This window comes from Physeter macrocephalus, chromosome 18, assembly GCF_002837175.3.
Source record: "Physeter macrocephalus isolate SW-GA chromosome 18, ASM283717v5, whole genome shotgun sequence".
NCBI lineage: Eukaryota > Metazoa > Chordata > Mammalia > Artiodactyla > Physeteridae > Physeter > Physeter macrocephalus.
In genome coordinates, this window is record NC_041231.1 from 45,062,240 (window position 1) to 45,084,318 (window position 22,079).

Consider the following 22,079-nt stretch of genomic DNA (forward strand, 5'->3'; position numbering starts at 1 on the left):
ACACACACACACACACACACACACACACACACACATATTCTTTTTCATATTCCTTTCCATTAGTTTATTACAGCATATTGAATATAGCTCCCTGTGCTATACAGTACGACTTTATCTATTTTATATATAGTAGTGTATATCTGCTAATCCTAAACTCCTAATTTCTCCCTCTCCCCCTTCCCCTTTGGTAACCATAAGTTTGTTTTGTATGTCTGCGAGTCTGTTTCTGTTTTGTAAGTTCATTTGTATCATATTTTAGATTCCACATACAAGTGATATCATATGATATTTCTCTTTCTGTGTCTGACTTACTTCACTTAGTATGATCACCTCTAGGTCCATCCATGTTGCTGCAAATTGGCCTTCATTTTTGACGTTTACTCTCTGCCAGGCACCCCTTGGCAGTTTTCCTGTCACTGAAAGGCATGTTCAAATTTTCACGCGATAATCTTCTATCCTTTTACCCCTTGCAGACCGGACCTGCCCAAGGCCACTGAAGACAAGAAGGGGGTGGATCCCCAACGGGATGCATCTTCTGGGGCCCCTGGCCTCTGTCGCGTGCTTAACTCTGCCAGCTTTTCCTCCTGCAGCGCCCACCACCACCATGTGCCCCCACTCTCCTCCGGTGCCTCCCTCCCTCTTCACTGCTGTGCAGACAGTGCTCCTTTCTCACCTTCAATTCCCATTTTGAGCATCCTTTTCTCTTTCTGATGCTTCCAGTCATGCCTGTTCCACAACGATGTTGCTGTAAAGGGGACCCTACAAAGGTCTTTACAAAGATAGTCATTTCGGAGCCTCCACGGGTTGGGTAAACTTGAAGTCAATTGAGCCTCCTCACCCTGGGCTTTCAGTTTTCAGTGGCTTTAGTTAAAACAGAGGGCTGGGGAGGGATGATTCCTGGGAGAAGGGACAAAGAGCTCTGATCCTTCTTCCAGAAGCTCAAGGAGGGTGGTCTGGCAGTAGGACCCACTGGGGTCTGACCACTAAACAAATTACCCCACGAGGGAGAGACAGAGTCAGTGGCCTGCCCCTCCCAGAGCTGTGCACTGAGCAGAAAGGACCATGGCTCCAGGTTTGAAGGGCCATGACCTGGTCCTCCGGAATGAGGCCTTGGGCCCTGGCAAAGGTTTCCTCCAGGCCCTGACCCTGAAGACTCCTCCTGGGTCTGGCAGTGTCCAGATAGGCAGGGCCTCCCAGGCTGTCCCCTTCTCTGGGGTATGGGTGTTGGCAGTCTCCAGCTCAAAGGGCTGACGTTTGAACTCCTGTTTCGGAACAACGAGATGAGAGGAAGGAGGACCGAGTGCCACATGTCACTTCCAGTCCACAGCAGCCCAGCAGCCATGGCTCCACACCCTACGGCTCCATGGTATATATGGCATGGCTAGGGCACTCCTGAACGGGCAAGGTGGAGGTGAGAAGAGGGGGATTTCACGAGACAGACGGACTTCCAGCCAAACTGGGCACGTGAGGGATCGAGCATTATAATTTGGGAAGTTACAGGGAGGGGGCCTGACAGACAGCCTGGCTGCGTTACTTTCTCTTATCTAATTTGTTTCCCTCTTGCTCCTGCCTTCCTATCCAAAGCCACCAATCAGGCAGCCTTAGGCCCTGCCTCAGAGACCTCGTACCCCAGGGCCTGGGCTTTAATCTCTGACATCATGAGTGGCCAGGCCCACTGTTCCCTTCCCTTTAACCAAGCAACAAGCAATGGCAGTGTCTCACAACAAGCAACAAGCACCCCAGTATGTCAGACCCGCTTTGAATCATGGCTCTACCAGATGCCATGTTTTTTCTTTACCACATACCTGAGCCTCGGTTTCCCCACCTGTAAAATAGGAGCAATAATACTGCCTTCTCAGAATTATGGCAAGAATTAAATGTCATTTACTACGTGCCTGGTACTTGGTAGGCGTTCGGCTGATGGAAGCCATGTAGCTATCTATTTCTTTGACCCAAGCCTCAATCAAACCTGCCAACACGTGTTGAATGTCTCCTACGTGCAAAAAAGCTGTCCAAGAAACCCCCTCCCCGCACACCCATGCTGAAAAGGGGAAGGAGAGAGTATCTAAAGGAAGTTCTCTAAAAACTTCCTGTCCAGGGCCAGCCTGAATTAGCACTTATGGTCTTGCATGCCCAGTTCTAAACTCTTTGATTCTGAAGAGTTATGTACTATCTAACATGCATTATTTTATTATATCACATAACCTGTATTACGCCTTTTCTCTCCAACTTGATTGTAAGTTTCTTGACAGCTGGACCCATGTCCAGACCTTCTTTGTGGGTTTTCCACAGTGCTCAGCACTGAGCTCCATGCATAAGAGGCAGCTGATATGAAGACCTGTTGGTTAAGTTTGGTGCCTCGTGTGTGTGTGTGTGTGTGTGTGTGTGTGAGAGAGACCAAAGGCGAGAGTACTGTCCGACATCTTTTATTCACAGTGACATTATCATATATCTGCTTGAATAAATTCATTTCCCCTTTTCATCCTGGCTCAGTGAACAAGAAATCTTCCTGCTCCTGAGAAATAAGTGAGAGGTGAAGGAACCGATGAGACAGTGATTTTGTGTCCTATGGCTGGCCCAGAATCTGGGCAGGGGCAGGCAGTGTGCTGGTGTGAGTCTGAGACACTGATGGAGATACTGGAGAATGGTTGGTGACTCCAGCAGGATTTGGAAACCTAAGCCTAGAGATGTTTACAAATAGAATCATTATCAGGAATGATCGGGGGGAGGTAGGCAGGAGCTGGGTAGAAAAAAGCAGAAGTGCCTATAACCAGAAATAGGTCAGAGATGCCTCTCTTGGATAAAGAGCTCATATACAGAATAGATTACAAACTCCTACAAGTCAGTATGAAAATGACAAACAACCTAATTATTTGTAGATCAGCAAAAGATCTGATTAGCCACCTCACAGAAAGTGATAACCAAATAACCAACACATATGCAAAAAGGTGATCAATATCATTAATCATTTGAGAAATGCAAATTAAAACCACGATGAGAGAGCAGCACATACCCGCCAGAGGAGCTAAAGCTAAAGTGTAAAAGAAAAATCTCTAACAACAGACAATACCAAGGGTTGATGAAAATGGGGATCAACTTGAGTTCTCACACATTGCTGGTGGAAGCATAAACTGGTACAACCACTTAGAAAACTGTTTAGTGATATGAAAAGCTAAACATGCTTTCTCTATGACCCAAAAATTCTACTTCAAGGTATATACTCCAGAGAAAGAAGTGTATGTGAACCCACAATATATGCACAAGAATGTAGCTAGTAATTTTATTCATTAACAGTCTCAAACTGAAAATCCCAAATTTTTATCAACAATAAAATGGGTAAATTATAGTATCTTCATGTAATAAAGCACTATACAACAATATAAAAGAACAATCTACTACTACTACATACTGTACAACTCCATTTATACTGAGCTCAAGAAGAATCAAAACTGATCTATAGTGATAGAAACAAAGTAACAATTACTCTGTGAATACAGACTGGGAAGAAGCACTATGGAATGGTCTAGCATTCTGGCAATGTCCTGACTGGTGGTTACATGGGTGTATATACATGCAAAAATTTAAGATTACTGTACTTTAGGCATTTTAACATATGCATGCTACATTTCAATTTAAAAATCTTTAAAAAATTTTTTACTTTGAGATAAATTGCCCAAGAATGTGATTGCTGGATTGTATTCTAAGCACATGCTTTAGTTTTATAAGAAACTGCCATACTCTTTTCCAGAGTGGCTGTATAATTTTATATCCCCAACATCAATGTAGGAGTGATCCAGTTTCTCCCTATCCTCTCCAGCATTTGGTTTTGTCACTACTTTTTATTTCAGCCATTCTGAAAGGTGTGTAATAACATCTCATGGTAGTTTTAATTTGCATTTTCCTAACAGCTAATGATATTAAACATGTCTTCATGTGTTTAGTTGCTATCTGTATGTCTTCTTCAGTGAAATATCTGTTTGTGTCTTTGCCCATTTTTTCTTTTTTTGTTTTTAAACCATCTGGAGATTTCTTTATTCATTTAAGTCCTTTTAAAATTTCTACCTTGTTGGAAAAAATTTGCCCATTTTCTAATCAGATTGGTTCTTTGTTTTTGAATTTTGAGAGTGCTTTATATTTTAGATACAAATATTTTATTGGATATGTTCTTTACAAATATTTTCTCTGAGACTCTGGATTATATTTTCACCTGCTTAACAGGGTCTTTCACAGAGAGGAGTTTTTAATTTTGATGAAGTCAAATTTATCGATCCTTCTTTTTATGGATAGCACTTTTGGCATCAAGTCTAAGAACTCTTCGCCAAATTTTAGATCCCAAAGATTTCTCCTTTGTTATCTTCTAAAGTTTTATAGTTTTACATTTTACGATTAAGTCTGTAATAAACTTTTGAGTTAATTTTTGTATAAGATGTGGTTTTTTAAGTTTTATTCTTCATTGAAGTATAGTTGATATTTATTAAATTTTTTTTATTGAAGTATAGTTGATAAAATGTGAAGTTTAGGTTGAGGTTGGTTTTTTTTTTTTTTTTTTCAGTCTGTGGACATCTAATTGCTCCAGCACTATTTGTGGAAAAGGCTATTGTTCTTCTGTTGAATGGCACTGCACCTTTGTCAGAAAGCAGTTGGATATATTCGTGAGTCTAGTTCTGTAAATCTCTATTTTGTTCCATTAATCTATGTGTCTATTCCTCTGCCAAAACCATACTGTCTAGATTACTCTAGCTATATAATAAGTCCTGAAATCAGGTAAAATGATTCCTCCTACTTTATTTTTCTTCAAAAATGCTTTAGCTACACCAAGTCCTGTGACTTTCCATATAAAGTTAAGAATAATAAGCTTATCTGTATCTACAAAAAACCTTGATGGGATTTTGATATAAATTGCCTTAACAGATCAATCTGGGGAAAAACGGACATCTTTACTATATGTTGAGTCTTCCAATCCATGAACATAGTACATTTATTTAGGTCTTCTTTGATTTGTTTCATTTTGTAGTTTTCAGCATATAAGTCCCATCCATGTTTTGTTAGATTTATACCTAGGTATAATCTGAAAGCTTTTGGGAGCAATTGTAAATGGTATTTTGTTTTTAATTTTGGTTTCCAACTGTTAACTGATACATAAAAATGTGATTGATTTTTGTTTGTTGGTTTTTTTTCCTGCAACCTAGCTGAACTTGTTAGTTCTAAGAGTTTTTGGGTGGATCCCTTGGGATCTTCTCTGTAGACAACAATGTCATCCTCAAATAGGGACAGTTTATTTCCTCCTTTCCAATCTGTATACCTTTTATTTTGTTTTCTTCCTCACTGCACTAGCTAGGACTTACGGTTGGATAGGAGTGGTTGAACAGAAATCCTTGCTTTGTTCATGATCTTGGAGGAAAGCATTCATCTTTCATTGTTAAGTATGATGCCATCTCTAGGCTCCTTGTAGATGCTGTTTATCAAGTTATCAGTTTGCTGAGCGTTTTTTATCATGAATGGGTGAAACACTTTGTCAAATGTCTTATCTGTGTTAATAGTCAACAAATTAGTCTATTTCTTCTAAATTGTTGCATTTATGAGCATAAAGTTGTTCACAGTATTTTCTTATCTCTTTTAATGGCTGCAGAATCTGTAGTGGTATCCCGTTTCCTTCCTGACATTGCTGATTTGTGTCACCTCTCTCTCTCTCAGGTCTTGCTAGAGGTTTATCATTCACCGTTAATGACTTTTTGAAGAACCAGCTTTTTGTTTCATTACTTTGGTCTGTTGTTTCTGTTTTAAATTTTATTTATCTGTGCTCTCATTTTCATTTTTCCTTCTTTCTGCTTCATTTGGGTTTATTTTGCCCTTTCTCTAGTTTCCAGAGGAAGAAACTTAGACTATTGATTTGAGTCTGTTCTTCTTTTCTAATGCAAGCATTCAATGTGGCAATGTTTTACTCTCAGAACTGCCTTAGCTGCACCCCACATATCTTGATATGCTGTATTTTTGTTTTTACTTAGTTCGAAGTTTTTTTTTTATTTCCTTTGAGACTTCCTCTTTGACCCATGGATTATTTAGAAGTGTTTTAAATTTTTCACATGTTTAGAAGTGTTAGTTATCGTTCTGTTTTTAATACTGCATTTTGGTCTGAGAACATATTCTGTAGAATTTAAAATTTAAAAACTTTCTGAGGTCCTGGATATAGTTTATCTTGGTGAATGTTCCATGAACACGTGAAAACATTTGCTAGTTGTCAAGGCACTGGAATCCTATATAAATTCCCCCCCTGGCCAAAATACCTACAGAAGCCTTTTTCATGACCAAACCCTAACTGAGATGGAAGGTTACACCCCACACTACACGGCAACCCATCCTGAAATCCTGCTGAACTCTGTCTTCTTTTCCTAAATCCTTTCTCATCTGCTGCCCCCTTGCTGGGTGTCTTCCTTTCTCCCTTTTGGCCCCACGCGGCCATTCCAGTCTCCTTGGTGCCAGCCTCATCTTTCTTTCCAGATCTCACGTCACACCCACTTCCCATCCCACTCTCTCTATATCCTTTCTTACCTAAAGAATTGTTTTCTTCTCTCTCAAATTAAAACATGTGGCTCTTCTCTGCACCCCTGCCATCAGCTCATTAAGAATTTTCTTTGTGTTTCACCCTCCTTAGAATGCAGGGGGGATGGTAAACAGCGAATAACTTTCTTGCTCTCCTAGGGCTAAGTGTGACCCCACCCTTGTATCTGTGGTGCAGGTGTCTTGTAGGCCATTGGCCCAGAGGTCTAAGTTGTGGGAAGCTTATTCACTGGTCCTTCTAGAATCTCTGAATAATGATAGGTTCTTGATATTCTTGATGCCCTGGGTTATGTTGAAATCTGCCGCTGGTAATTCACAGCTCTCATCAAAGTGGGAAAATCCTGTAATTGATTTGTTCTGCCTCATGCTAACCGCAGAAGCTTAGAAGTCAAGAAAGACCTGGGCACAAATTTATCCTCTGCCATTCAGTTGGTAGCCATCTGGCAACCACAGTGGGTCACATAATCTCCCATGACTTTAATCCTCATCTGGAAATTGCACACCTATAGAATCATAAGGATAAATGTGATAAAGCACTTGGTATGAAACTCGTCAAAAGATGATAGTTATTCTTATTGTGTGTTATTTCATTGTTATGTTGTTGCTGTTACTGATGATAATGGCATTATATGTCAGTATCTCTTTTATCTTCCTCTTTTGAGCTTTTCCTTTTCTGGTCAGATAACTACATGCATACGGTGAGCAATTTCTGGACACACAGACAGACTATATTCTAGCCTCTCTTGCACTTAGGTGTGGTCATATGACTGAGTTCTAGCCGATGGGATGTGGACAGAAATGATGTGAGCAATTTCTCCACCAGCTCACTCATAAGACCCTTCCAGGAGCATTCCTTCATACTCTTCCCCTTCCTCTCAGGTGATGCAGCTGTATACGTCCGGGTCTTGAATGCCAAGTTTAGTGATAGCAGACAGAGTATGTAGGTGCCTAGGTCCCTGAATGAATGACTGGAGACAGACTGCCATGAATTAACAATCCTGATTAGCTATAGGTGATCAAGAAACACTTCTACATGTTAAAGCTCACTGTACATTTTAGAGTTTGTGTGTTAGTAGCTAGCATTTTCTAAACTAACATAAAAATTGGTACCTTGAAGTGGTGCCATACAAAAATCTAAAACATATAGCACTGGCTTAATGTTCACGCAATGGGCTGCAAAGAAACTGATCTTAAGAACTGGAAAGACATGGTTGCCTGGAGTTGGGGGGTGGAGGAAGCGATGGATTTCAAAGGGGCACAGGGAGTCTCTTGGAGGGGATGGAAACATTCGTATCTTGACTATGGGAGTTGTATCCCAGATGTATATGACTGTCAAAATTCATCAAATTGGAGACATTAAATGGATATAATTTATTGTCCAAAAATTATATCTCAATAAGTTGTTGAAAAAAAACCAACTCCCATCTATGTTAAACGACCTATCTTACAAGCATCAGGTTCCCAGACCCTGAGGTGAGGATTCAATGTGTGAGTGATTTACTCAGTGAGTGCTCCCAGAAGACACCAGCAAGGGAGTGAGAGAGCGGGACAAAGAGGGAGGAAGCAGCAGGACTGTGGTCTCAGGCAGAGTTCCCCCCAATGGCCTCCACCTGATCCTGAGGGGGGCTCTGGGGCATGAGCCTCACAGTGTGCCCTGTTTCAAGACAAGGCAGTAGGAGAGATTCCTCCCAGAGCCTGAGGACAATCCTCCACAGTGAGTCACAGGTGCGGCGGCTGGAAACAAAAGAGCACAGAAGCTGGGGAATGAGAGCCAGAAATGGGAAAGGGATTCAAGGGGATCCAGCAGAGCACCGCCAATATCCATTACACCCTCCTAGAAGAACTCGTTCCTTACTATGATGAAGTATAATATGCCTGCTTTCTTCAGATTGTTTTCTAAATGTCGAATTACTAAAGCAAAGGTATTCTGACATGAAAATCATCTGCAGAATCTTGGGCACGGACCACTGGCGTGGGATGAAGGGCCAGCACCAACTGACCCACGGCAGCAGCCCACCGGCTTGGGCCACATCCACAGACCCCTGGGGGGAGAGCAGACACAGCGGTTGGGGGAGGGGCTGGAAGCAGACAAATGTGGGTTCCAGGACGAGCCCCACCATTTTCTGGTTGTGTGGTCCTGCAGCTGTTGCTTAACCCACTCGCCTCACTTTCTCCTCTGAGAAATGGTAAAAACAAATTCATTTACCTCACAGGGTCACCGAGAGGTTTAAAGAGACAAAATATGTAAAGCCCTTAGCAGATCCCTGGTGCGACATGTGACACACGTGCTCAGGAAGAACTGCTCGTATCCCTGAACAATCATTTTTCTCCTCCCCCCACAACTTCCCCGCCGTCCACGGCAGCCCCCACCTCACCACTCCTGGTCACCGTCTGCGTCCGCTGATGCCGTCTGGAGCTCAGGACTGACACACCTTCCCTCCAACCCTCACGCTAGCTCTTTTAGCTTTTCCAGAGCAGAGGCTCTGGCACATTTTAGGATTCATTCGGAATTTGTACGGATCAAAACAGGGGCTTGACACGTTTAGAAAGTACCCAGATTAATCTTGGGGGTGGGATGCAAAACAACACCCCATAGGAAAACTAACCATCCAGTCCTCTCCAACCCAAGTTACACTTCTAGGTGTACTTCTAGCCGCTGGGGTTTATAGAAACCTCCAAAACACCATATTACTTAGTTGTGAACAAAGCAGAAATTAAATTTTCTCATTTGATGGAAACATTTCTGGCTGACATTTGGGAAAAGGGAAGGGATTAGCTTAAAGATCTAGTATTTCCCCATCCCTCATATCTCCAGTTTCTCTTATCTGTTTACCTACCCTTTCTCTCTCCTCTCTTACATTTCCAAGGGCCCATCTCATAGTTTGAGAAACCAAGGAAGAAAGGACATCACTTATTCTACCTGACAGGTATTATGCAGGTTTTCCCTGTTCATGCAGAGGTACTTACCATACCTCGGGGAGAAAACTGTATTTTCTACACCACTTCTAAATCGTTGTTCACTTTTCTCTTCATCATTATATTTATTTGCTAAGTTTGATACTAGATTTTTTTCTTCAATATTGACATAACAGAATGAAACAGAGCAAAATAAAACATACAGAATAGTGAGAGCAACAACAGCAAAAACCCAATTTCTCATGGGAATGGCCTAAAGGGACCTGGGCTCTGTTTTGAAGCTAGTTTGAATATGCAGGCTGCGTTAGTCCAAATCTCTGAAAAGCAGACACCCAGCAGGTTTTATACCTTTATTAGAGGAGGAACCTGTGAGGGAAAATGAGCGGGTGCTGTCAGGCCCCAAGTGAAGCAGGGAGCAAGGGAAGGATGGTAGAAGACTCCCAGGCTGTTGTGTAGACTAAGGGGAGTTTTTTGCGTGTCCACTGCGGAGCCCTCGAGCTAAAGCCAGCCATCAGAGGAGGCCACGTCTCCCAGGAGTGGGCATGCTCGGTTTCCTTGTGGGCTGGGTCAGGGGTGGTGCAGGCCACGGGAAGCGTGGCCTTGGGGCAAAGACAGTATTGGTTTCAGAGCCCAGCAGTGGGGCTTGGTCAGTCACACACCCTGCAGTTAGAGGTGTGTCAGGTGCGTGCTCACTGCCGCCCAGTGGGTGGTTCGTTGCATCCTCGGTTTACTTCTAGATGGCAGTTGGAGGCCAATACTAAGTCTAGACTCTGCTCTTCTGTTCAAATCTTGAGATGCCCACTACCTCCCCAAATAACACAGCTTCCACGTGGTCACTCCAATTTGTCTTGCAGAGGAGTCTGTGATGGGGGAGAGTCCTTTTTGTACAGGCTTGCTTCTGTTGATTTTGGGGCTTTACAGAAGGGCAGGGTGCTGTCGATGGAGGGAACTCAGAAATACACTGGACCACCAAGTGCCAGAGGCAGGCGCCGCTGGCTGCATGAATCCTTCCCTTAACTCCACTGGGAACATGCTAGTAAGAGGAGGTAAATGGCTGGAGCCCACCTTCCTGCCCCAGGACCCTGCACCCAAGAGCTCGTGTCGAAGATGGGGGTAATTAAAGGAAGCCACGTACTTCTCCCTGCTGCTCTGGCAATCACTTCCTTTCACACGCTCAAGGCCATGGTTGACCTGAGCCTTCCGCAAGAAATTTCTGGCCCCTTCATAGCTTCTGAACATCTTTTGCTTGTTTGTTTGTTTGTTTCCCCTCAGATGCTCCCATATTCCTAAGCTGTATTCTGTTTGGTTTGTTGTTGTTGTCATTCTGGTGGTTTTTCCTCCAAAATGTTTCTTATGTGCATTGAGAATCTGAAAGATCAGAGGTATCAGTGTTTGGTGTCAGGTTTTCCTGTGTACCTTGGGAACCTGTGAGTTGAATGCCTTGAGTAGCCTGAAAGAAGCACCAAAAATCCCCTGCCTATCCTGGGAAGAGCCAGACAGAACAAGCCACTCTGGACCTTGGCGAAACCACTTTGGGTTCTGCCTTTACATTTTGCCATCCTCATCTTCAGCTGAAGGCACCAGTCCTTCAGATGGTGGTACAGTGGAGGAAAAATGACCACCAGTGAACAGTCTAAACTCTGGGGTGAAGCCCAGCTCTGCCTTTCAGCCTCTCTGTGGTGTTTGCCAAGTCCCTTGTTGAATCTCAGTTTCCTCATCTACAACATGGGGTATCAACAGCATCCCTATCAACCTCGTGGGGCTGCTATGGAGACCCTTGTCAAAATGAGAGGATAGGCCAGAAAGGCAGTTGGCAACTGTACTGTGCTGTGCCCATGTGATGACCAGTCATCAGACGAGCACCCCACAGAGTTCTCCTACCCAACCTTAGTCTTGAGGGATGATAATAGGTGTTATTGGAAAAAAAAAAAGTTTTTTCTACCTTAAAAAACGTTTGAGGAATGCAAGGTTAACCATGTTTAAACCTGTTCCTCACTGTGGATTTCTCAGAGACTTTAACGTCCTATGAATCTCCATGAGTGTTTCCACACAGTGTCTGAGAGGATATGCTTTCTGTGCAAACCTGTGGGCTCCCACACCACACCGTCTGTTGGAAGTGCTGTATTAGATAACATGATGGTCCCTGAGTGGAGGACGTAGGTGTCAGACTTGGTGCCAGCCCCCATGCTGATGCTTGGATCATAAGAAACTTGAAAGACAGATGAGTTCATTTAACCAATGGAGAGTTGATATGGGGCTACAACCTGGCAGACCGAACGCTCTTGATACAAAAAAAAAAAAAAAAAAGAAAGAAAGCCCAGGAGAAATCCCTGACATGCGTGACGAATCTGACCAAGATCTCCCAGGGTCACCAGGGCCCTTCCAGAGTCCACACAGGCTCCTAAGTCACATTTCTAACAAGAATCCTATGTGATCGTGATTCTCGGAGAATTGGCCCATGGGAAAGGCCAACCCTATAATAACAGAGAGCAACGGAAGACTTCTTGTTTTCTTTCTCTTATTCAGAGCAGAGGCTTGCAGTTCTCCTAACTCTTCTCTGACGGGGGTTCTACTGACCACCTGAGGTTGAATGCTGGCTGTCAAGCTCCCTCAAACTGGGGCCCCCAGTATGCCGTGAGCCCTCTCAGCAGAGTCTTTGTCTTTTCTTCCTATCTTTTCTTTATCATTTGAAGCATATAGCACAGTCCTGCATACACAGCAGATGCTTGATAAACACTTGGTGAATTTCATTGTCTTGTCCACTTAGCCAGTGTATCACAGATCACACCATCCATGGTCAGACCTCTCCCCATAAGTATTGGGTGAACACTGGTCTGTGCCCAGGACCATCCTAGGTCTTGTGGACACATCAGCACACAGAGCAAGCACATGGCTCTGCCCTATGAGGCTTCTGTAACGGTGGTATTCTACCCACCCGTTACGGTTGCTTAGCCATGGATAGTCCACAAAGACTTTTTACATATTTACCTTAGTTGGTTCCATGGCAACCCTATGATGTAGTTATTATTATTCCCAGTTGACAGATGAGAGAGCTGAGGTCCAGCAGGATTAAATGATTAACCCAAGGTCATGCAGCTGTGGGCGCCCCAACTGAAACTCAAGCTCAAGTCTTCTTGGGTTGTGTAAACCCATACTACAACTCGCCTCATCAAAGTCTCCCACTGAGCTCTGCAGAATAATTAGGTTATCCCCTAGCCATCAGTCTTTCTTTACAAGGAAATCCCGATTTCATTTTTTATCCTGTCTCCTCAAAGGTCAAAGCCATGCTTATTTAAGAATTATCCCCCCTTCCAGAACAATGAGCAATTCCAAGGGAAGGCAGAACCCCTAAAATAGCTGCTAAACATCAACGGCGTTCATCTCAAGGATTACTCAACTGAGTGCTTAGTGTGTGAGCTCAATCATAGAAAAGAAGAACTGCTCTTAAGCTCGATTACCTTTTTAAAAATTTGCAAAACCGTAGAAGCTAAGCCCGTTTGAAACAGGAAGCTGTGTTCCTTCCTACCTTACTAATGTCTCTGGTGGTATCAGATGGTATCTCCGTTTCATGAGTAGCAAGACCTAAGCTATCACTGGACGCATAAAGGACTTTGCTAAATTGGCAGGTACCACTGTCTTCTTTTTGTTCTCATCGGGGCGAGAACTTATTAAATGCAACAGAAGTTGTTTATTCGGGAGAGGTTTCCAGGTAGATCGTCAGGTTCCTAGGAGAAAGGAGATGGAGCAAGGGGTGTAGCCAGGTGGAAGCAATTCCTCCCAGGAGTACTCTTGGATGGAGGAGGTAGAGAGGGAGGCCTGCTGCAATGCAGTAGGTAGTGTGGGACCAAAGTGGGAGAGCAGACTGTGAAATATGTCCATTTTCTTCTTGCTTTCTCCCATTCTGCCTTTCTCTCACCCGTACCATGATGTGTTTGCCTCTTCCACTCATCCAAACTTGGCCTTTTATCCTCTTCGGTCAACATGCCCAAGGCTGGGTCCATGCTGCCTTCCCTGGGCTTTCATAAATTCTCAACTATTGAGAGGATGACCACTCCAAAAAGGTTATACTTAGTAGCTTTGTGTTATTGATATTGATTTGTAAGAAACATTCAGTGAAAGTATAATTGACATATGTGTGTACATACTTTTATATATTACATCTGTATATATACATATATATTTCAATTTTTCACTGAAAATCCACTCCAAGTCTGGCTATTAGATGGATCAGTTGTTCGGCTGATTTGGTGTCTTTTTATCTGGATCTACAAAGTTGACTGTTTGCTTTTCCTGGATCTATATTAGAGGGTAGGAAGAGAAAGTCTTCCTAATTTTCTGGGAAATCTTCAATTGGTTGGGGATGAAAGTTAACTGTTGTGTGACAAGTGTTTCGAGGGGAGGCGGTGGGATTATGGGGTCTTTGGTACATGGAAGTGATAGGAGTTGGAGTGTATCTGAAGCTCTTTTCAGAAAATGGTAATGATTACCATGAACTATGCAGGCGGAGTTATTTCTCCTAGGGGAATAACTGCATGACTTAATAAGAAAAAAGCAGATATACCCAGCAGAATAAAATGGGTAAAGGGCACAGATAATTTGCAGAAAAGGAAATACAAATTATTAATAATTACAGCTAAAAAAAAAAAACCCCTCAGTAACTGAATAAGTGTTAGTTACATAAATAATGACATCCTTGTTGCCTGAAAATTGGCTGAGGAATTTTTTTCTCTTAGATCTCCATATTGATGGATGCTTGCTGAGACTGGCACCATCACCTACTAGTATATATATTGTTACACACCTTCTGGAAGCAATTTGGCAAAATGCATCAAGAGTCTTAGAAATATGACTAGCGGTAGAAACTGTGCTTTGGGAAATCTACTTTAAGGAAATAATAAAAATACAGACAAAGATGGTTACTGCAGCATTATTTGTAAAGGTGCAAATTGAAAACAACTTAATCACACAACAGTAAGACAATGATTAAATAACCATAAATATACAATATGTTGAAGTTGTTACAAATTATATTTTCAAATAATTTTTAACCACATGGAACTAGGTGCAGGGTATAAAATTTTAAGTATCAGAATACAAAGGGCATACAAATGTGATATCAACTGTAACAAACATGGGGCCTAGAAAAGAGGCAGTGATTCTCTCTCCAAGGCACAGGTGGAGGTGGAAATACCAGGGGCCAGGAAGCTGACCCTCCAGTATGCTGAACAGCCCAACCATGTTATTTTGACTACATAGGCATAATTTCCCCATAAAACATTTCTTCATGATCATCTCTTTCAACTAAGTAACATATCAGCCTGTATACAAACACTAAAAATCAGCCACATTGGAAACACCTGCTACTGGAATATAAAGTGTAAATCTACTCTTTGAACAAGGAAGTTGGTAAAAATATCCAAAGTCACTTGGCAGGTGGATGAAACCAAGTCACTTAACTGACTACACTCCAAGAAGCATGTAAACTTTGCTCTAGTAACTAATAATATGAGTGGCAGCTGTGCAAGCCCATGTGCTGCTCTAAAATATAAAGGCTGGGAGATGTCTGCAGCTGGGAAGAAGACTGCATTTATTCATGATTTCAACCTTGAGGGGTTCTTGTGTACTTCTAGGGAGGGAGCTTACTGGCTCGCAAGACAGCCCATTCTGTTCCTGCACAACTTGGTTCTCAGCAAGTTCTTCCCCATGTGTGACTGAATGTAGTTTCTTCCAATACCATCAAATTCCTGCTCTCTGGACAGTCTACTCCCTCCTCTACAGGAAAAGCTATTCCATTACAGGCTTTCCCTTCTCAAAGGAATCCAAAACATCGCCTAATCCAATTCTTTAATAAAAAAAGATTAGAAAACTTTGGTCCAGATTAAAGATGTATAAATACTGGGATTAAAAGGAAAAGAAAAGAAACTAAAATAAATCTGAAGACTTTTTTCATACAAAACATTCAAGTTCTGCCAACTACAGCTGATGTTTGCGGACCTTTATCATCCTAGCCTGTCCATGCTCCAGGTTGATCCTATGCTCCCTCTTAAAATGTGGTACCTGGGACAGAACCTAATATTTCAAATGTATAGTCTGAAAAGTGAAAAGCAAGGTAAAATTATTCTGCTCCATCCTTGTATTCATTTAAGAAGTATTTATTAAGTAGCTATTACTTGTCAGGCATTATATGGGGCACTAGTCCTGCACTGTCCAATATGGTGGCTACTTGCCACATGTGGCTATTCCAATTGAACTTAATTAAATTTAAATAACATGAAAAGCTCAGTTCTTCAGCAGCAGTAGCCACATTCCAAGTGCTCAATAGCCATGTGGCGTGTCGGTGCTTTATTGAACAGCACAGATACAGAACATTCCATCACTGCAGAAAAGTTCTATTGGATAGTGCTGTACCAGATCATTATTTTTTCTGACTATCCCAGGTTTGCTGTGGAAAGAAGTGCAAGGGGAGGGGGACTGGTTTAAAACTGTGTAAGTGGGAAGCAATTTGAGGAGCTAGATGGATAGGTAATTGGATGAATAAATGAAGGGCTAGCTGGGTAGAGAGGAACATGGAGAATCAGATGGGTAGATTTCCTTTGTTCTGGATGATCTATTAACATAGACGAAGACTGAATTAGCTCTTGGGGTTGGCTTCTAAAGAGCCTGCAACTGAGGACACTCTTAGTTCAACCCCTAAATTTCCTCTTTTCTTCTCACTTAAGCTTAAGGAGGTTGGAGGGATGTAACTCAGAGACAGTAAACAGACTCAAAAAATTTAGGAGGGTGCAGTGTATCATCTATCTATCTATCTATCTATCTATCTACCTACCTACCTATCTATTTCCTGTCATCTTTGTGAAAGATAATCTAACCTCGATGATTCTTCATTGGAATGTCAGTCAGTAAATGGATTAATATAATCTTGGGTTCCCATTAGGTTATTTAATTTGCTTGAGATACAAAACCATTTGTGGAAATTCAAAATCCTCATTTACTGTAACTAAAGATTTTAATGAAGGCTGAAATGTCTTGTTAAAACGTTACTGGATACCAATCACTGTGTTTTCTACAACCTCATTCCGTCACCTTCCTCAAGACTTTTCCCAAATGTCATCTCACGAGCTCCTTGTTGACCCTCTCCAATTTAAACTGCACCTCTCCAACCCCATCCTACTGCCTTTCCTCATCTCCTACTTTATTTTTCTCTGTAGCACTCATGACCATCTGAGACACTGTAGTTTTTAGTTATATATTATTCCCCAACTAGAATATAAGCTTCATGAGGTCAGAGAGTTTTGTCTATTCTGTTCACTGATATGCCTGTGTCCCTGGAATAGTGCCTGGCATATCATAGGTGCTACTAAGTATTTGCTGAATGAATGACTGGAGAACCCCATGAGACAGTAACTCTTCTTATCACCAGGTTACACATAAAGATTCTGAAGCACAGAGAGGTTAACCTACTTGCTCTAGGTCACACAGTCATTTCTTCAGACTCAGGAATTGAATAATTATCCTAGACTGACGAGGACCAAGGATATATAAGCAAGAAAATCTTACAACTATGATTCCTTGGCACCAAATACCCATGAAACCAAAAGTATCTAGGGACTTAGGCATGGAACCTGATCTTAACAGCAGGTGGTCCTGCAGGAGTGATCGCCACCGGAGTCACCTGTAGGCAGGGCTCTTCCAGATGGACAGGCAGTTTCAGGATGGTAAGCACTGCCTTCACACCTGCTCTCTTCTCTATATTCTTTAGATTATAGATTTATCAAGCTCAACTGAGAGGCGGATCCCCTCAAAGAGACTAAGCACTTACACACACACACACACACACACACACACACACACACACACACACACCTGATTAGTTATGTTACTAAACTGGGATATCATTCAGCATGTGGCCTTCTATCAGACATGTCTGGTTTTAACCAAACTCCCGCTACTGTCAAGGATCAGCACTCTTCATCACAGGCACGACAGTTTTCCACTTTAGCAAAGTTTTAGAATAAAACAGATTTCAAATTAATAGTATCTTTTTTGTACTTTGGGGACTTTGAAAGGTTGGGGAGTAGGATGTCCAATTATAATCAGGAACCAGACAAACGTACTAACACCACTATTATTGAACATCACTGTGGAAGTTCCAGCCAAAGCAATAAGGTGAGAGAAACAAATAAATACCAGAAAGGAGGATATAATCGTATCACTGCTTCACAGATAATATGATTATCTATCTAGGAGTCCTAAAGGAATTTATTTTTAAAAATCAGTAAGGTAATCAGCTTAAAACATGTAAAATAATTTTTTTATACTACCAACAATTGGTTAGAAAATTTGCTAGGGAAAAATATATCATTCACTGTAACCTCAGAAATATAAAGGCAGATAAAAATTTAAAAGGAAATGTGCAAAACGAATAACTTAAAGCCCTATGGTAAGCAGACACAGCATGTTCCCAGATATAAACGTTTGATATGTAAATTTACCAATTCTTCCTAAACTTATTTACAAATGTAACAAAATTCCACTCAAAATTATGTTTTTGTAAGTAACTGACCAAGTGATCCAAAAGTTTATCTAACAGGACAAATGGCTCTAACAGATAAGACGTACTGCAAAATGAATAATGAAAGGCAGTTGTATAATCGGATAATCTATATAAATAATCTAATAAATCTATAGTAATTAAAAGAATGTTTCTGGCACAGAAATCAATGGAATGTAAAGTACACGAGCAGAATCAGGAACTTGAGGGAACATATGGCAAAGGTGATGTTTCCAGCCCAAGGAGGAGAGAGAGGGTAGTTACTCAACATATGGTGTCTTTAAATTGGTCAACCATTCAGAGAGAAATAAAATAGAAATGCACCTTCACGCCATATATCAAACCAAACTAAAACATATTAGTGATCTGCATGTATAAAAATGGAACCATAAAGATTCTAGAATATATATAAACATTTATGTAATCTTGGGGTGTGGAGGCCCTTACTACATGGAAACCTAAGGCTATAACAGTGTGGTCTTTGGAGACACAGAGTCCCAGCCCTGCCGTGCATCAACGGAATAGTGACTGAGCCTTGCCAAGCCTCTGTTTGCTCATCTATAAAATGGGGATATAAAAACCTACCTTGCAAAGCTGGGAAGACAAATAAGCCTGTATAAAGTGCTGGCCTAAGGAAGGCACAGTTATTACTCACTCTTGTCTCACATTGGTGATGTGTAAAGAACGTAAACTTCCTGAACTCAGAGGACATTTTCTTCTCAGTATTTTTTCCTTCCCAGGTGGTTGCTGACAATAAGGGGAAAAAAACTACATCATACAAAGAAAGCTTCTGACGATATCATGCATTATTTGATCCATGCTGAGAAATAAATATTTCTTTCAGTCAGAGGCACTGTGCTGGCTGGGGCTCAGGACCAAGGAGCTGGAGGCCCAGTGCACTGGTTTGATTTGGGGTGTCTTTAGAGTTTAATAAGATTCTTTGAGTGGATTCTCATTAGGAGGGGCTCTGGCTTGCATTTGGGGAGGGTCCAGAGAAATGGTCTCCACGTCTTCAAAGACAGGAAGGTTTGAATTACTGTAAACCCTGGGGGGTGGCCTTCTGATGTGCACTCTGGATATTTAAGCACAGTGTCCAGCTATATAGGCTGAAAGGCTGGCCCAGCAAGAGAAAAGCAGGGGCCCTGTGAATATCCTCCAAGTTCAGAATTTGCCAAAAGTGCTAAGAATCGTGGAGTGGGAAAAAGAGAAAATGTGGGCATGAGAGTATCACACCCTGAATAATTTGGAGGCATCCTGGGAGCAGGTGTCCTCACAGCCCACCTGTCCACAAGAAGGTGCCCGCCGTGGTCATCCGAAAGGCCTTCTCACTCTTCCCGTGAAGGCCGGCTGAGCCCCAGCCAAAGCAGGTCTCGAGACCCTAAAAGACGCCTCCCCTACCCCAGTCTGGGGGTTGTCTTGTCGGCTCCACCCAAGATCAAAGGGGAGAACCTGGCTACTAAGATCTCCAAATTTCAAAACAAAATTCAAATGCTTTATCTAGTGTGCCCTCTTCTTCAAGTTTCTTAGATCTCAGTTTGTGGTTTCAAGTTCTGATGAGGAAACCCTTCATCTTTTAATCTGCCTGGGTTTTCAACCCAATTACCTTTAGAAAATGTGTCTGCCAAATCTTCCAGCAGTCCCTGCCTAAAAACACTAGCTTTCAATGACAGTTTAACTGATAAGGGAATATAGAAAATTTTGAAATTTTACAGCTTTAAAAATGATAGGGCTTCCCTGGTGGCGCAGTGGTTGAGAATCCGCCTGCCGATGCAGCGGACACGGGTTCGTGCCCCGGTCCGGGAAGATCTCACATGCCGCGGAGCGGCTGGGCCCGTGAGCCATGGCCGCTGAGCCTGTGCGTCCGGAGCCTGTGCTCCGCAACGGGAGAGGTCACAACAGTGAGAGGTCTGCGTACCACAAAAAAAAAAAAAAAAAAAAAAAAAAGATAATCCACCTACCCCCCACAGCTATTTTGATTATTTGCCTGTTGCCTTTTATATGTACATATAATTTCATGCTACTGCAATCTTCGTTTATACACTTTACATTCTCTTCATTTTTATAAACTTTTGTCTGTGATTCTATCTGGTATCCCAAACTAGTTTTAATGACTACATAATAATCTATTGTGTAAATGGACTACAATTTATTCAAAATATCCTTCATGTATCAAACATTTAGATTGTTCCCATTTCTTGTTTTTCTACTACAATAACAATGCCGCAGTGAACACCTTTGTGCACATTATGTATTGGACCTTTTCCCCTTAGGGTAAATTCCCAGGATTAAAACTACTGGATCAAAGCCATGCGTATCTTGATGGTTCCTGTTATATATAAAATTTATTAAAGCAAGTTACATTGCATCTTCAATGAATAAGCGCTCCAGCAATGAATAAGGTTCACTGCAAACTCACTAGCACTGAGTATCATCATTACATTTTTTTTGATAATTAAAATGGCATTTCAAACTTAAATATATTTTCTAAAGAAGGGTCTCCAATTCTAAATATTTTTCAATTCAGTTTTGCAACACTCATTAAAATTTTATAATGGTGAATGTGAAATTATGAGGTATCCATTACCTCATACCATTTACCACAGTATAAATGAAGGTTGCATATATATTTAGTTGGACCTGGCCAGAAAAGAATGGCAGGGAGAGGGCTCCTCTCCTTCTGAGTCCAGGAATTGTGAGAAAAGAGACTACGGAAGGAAGCAGTCACATCTGTGTATCCCTCTCTCTCCCATCCAGGCTTTGACCAGAGTTGGGGGGCGTGGAGGGCTGTTTGATAAATTGGAGGTACCCCCAAAGGACGTCTCTCTGCAAGGCACCTCCTTACCCACATGGGGTGGCCAGTGCAGTTAAGCTGGTGGTCAGGCAGAAAAAAGATCTGGTTTGCAGTCTTGCGTGTCCCTTGGTTTGTACATGGCATGGACATGGAGTCAAGGAGGAGCATGTCTGCCTGGGCACCTGCCAGTTCAGAAGAAAGAGCATAGCCTGGGCCAGAAACCTGATGGAGATTTGGTTCTCCATTCCAGCCAGAGCCGAGGGAACACTCCATCACCTGGGAGAGGTCACTGTGCCTGGGGAGGACTGACAATGAATCGATCCTGAAGCCATTAGCTACAAACCACTGCAGCAGATGCCAGCACAAGGTTCAGGGCTGGGACTAGGTTGACCCGCCTCAGCAGACACAAGCCACGTAAATCAAGAACCAACAGGAGACTAGGGTACCCCCTTCTCCCTCCGCCCACGCATCGAGTCATGCTGGCCCTTCCCCCGTATCTCCACTGCCATCGTAGAAAGAATCAATGAGAGAAGACAAGGAACCGAAATTATAAGCTGGCAACAGAGGATGCCTAAAACCTAGTCATCATTCAAATCAATAGATGGATCAGACTAAATTTAAACCACTTAGGACTAAAATTTGTGAATACTTTTTCCTGCTACCCAGCAGGTGGGAAGCTAGTAACAGAGATCCAGAGAGTTTTGGAGACTAAAGAAACTTCATTTACAGTGCTCGGTTGAGTTGTACTGTGAGCAATTTTAGTGAACCAGCTAAAGGAGTATGATCTCAATTTTTGTAAAACTTCGTATCTGCGTATGCATATCTACATAGAGAAATGTTATTGGTGGTAAACTCATCATGGTGAGATTTGGGATGGTTGTTACTGTGTGTGTGTGTGTGTGTGTGTGTGTGTGTGCGCGTGTGTGCACCTTTCTTTATTGTTGATGTTGTTTACTATTACTGTATCATTTTTCCAAACTGCAAGGACTGTGATTAGGACTGCAGACAGGTAAAAAACCCTATCTGTTTTTGTGTCTCTGACCCCATGTAACTAGTAATCAACGACTTGGCTTCTGACTCTACAGAACCTGCTTGCTTCCCTGTGCTTTGCAGTCTAGGCACCACCCCCCCACCAAGATTCTATAATCTTATACTGATCATGTTGGATTTATGGAAGTGACACATGAATTAAAGACGATCCTCAAGTTGAACAAAACTTCAGTGAAATTTTTTTAAAAGTCTGATGTGTTTTTAGATCAGTCT

The 22,079-nt window shown here is 42.1% G+C and overlaps 1 protein-coding gene across 1 annotated transcript in view; it reads left to right on the forward strand.

Annotated features, from left to right (window-relative positions):
* The window catches only part of CCR3 (C-C motif chemokine receptor 3), a 40,075-nt gene that overhangs the window by 14,169 nt on the left and 3,827 nt on the right, over window positions 1-22,079 (forward strand). The window contains exon 2 of the mRNA XM_055079875.1: window positions 4,553-4,652. Coding sequence (XP_054935850.1) covers window positions 4,613-4,652 — 40 coding nt within the window. The 5' untranslated portion in view covers window positions 4,553-4,612. The remainder of the gene's footprint in view (window positions 1-4,552; window positions 4,653-22,079) is intronic.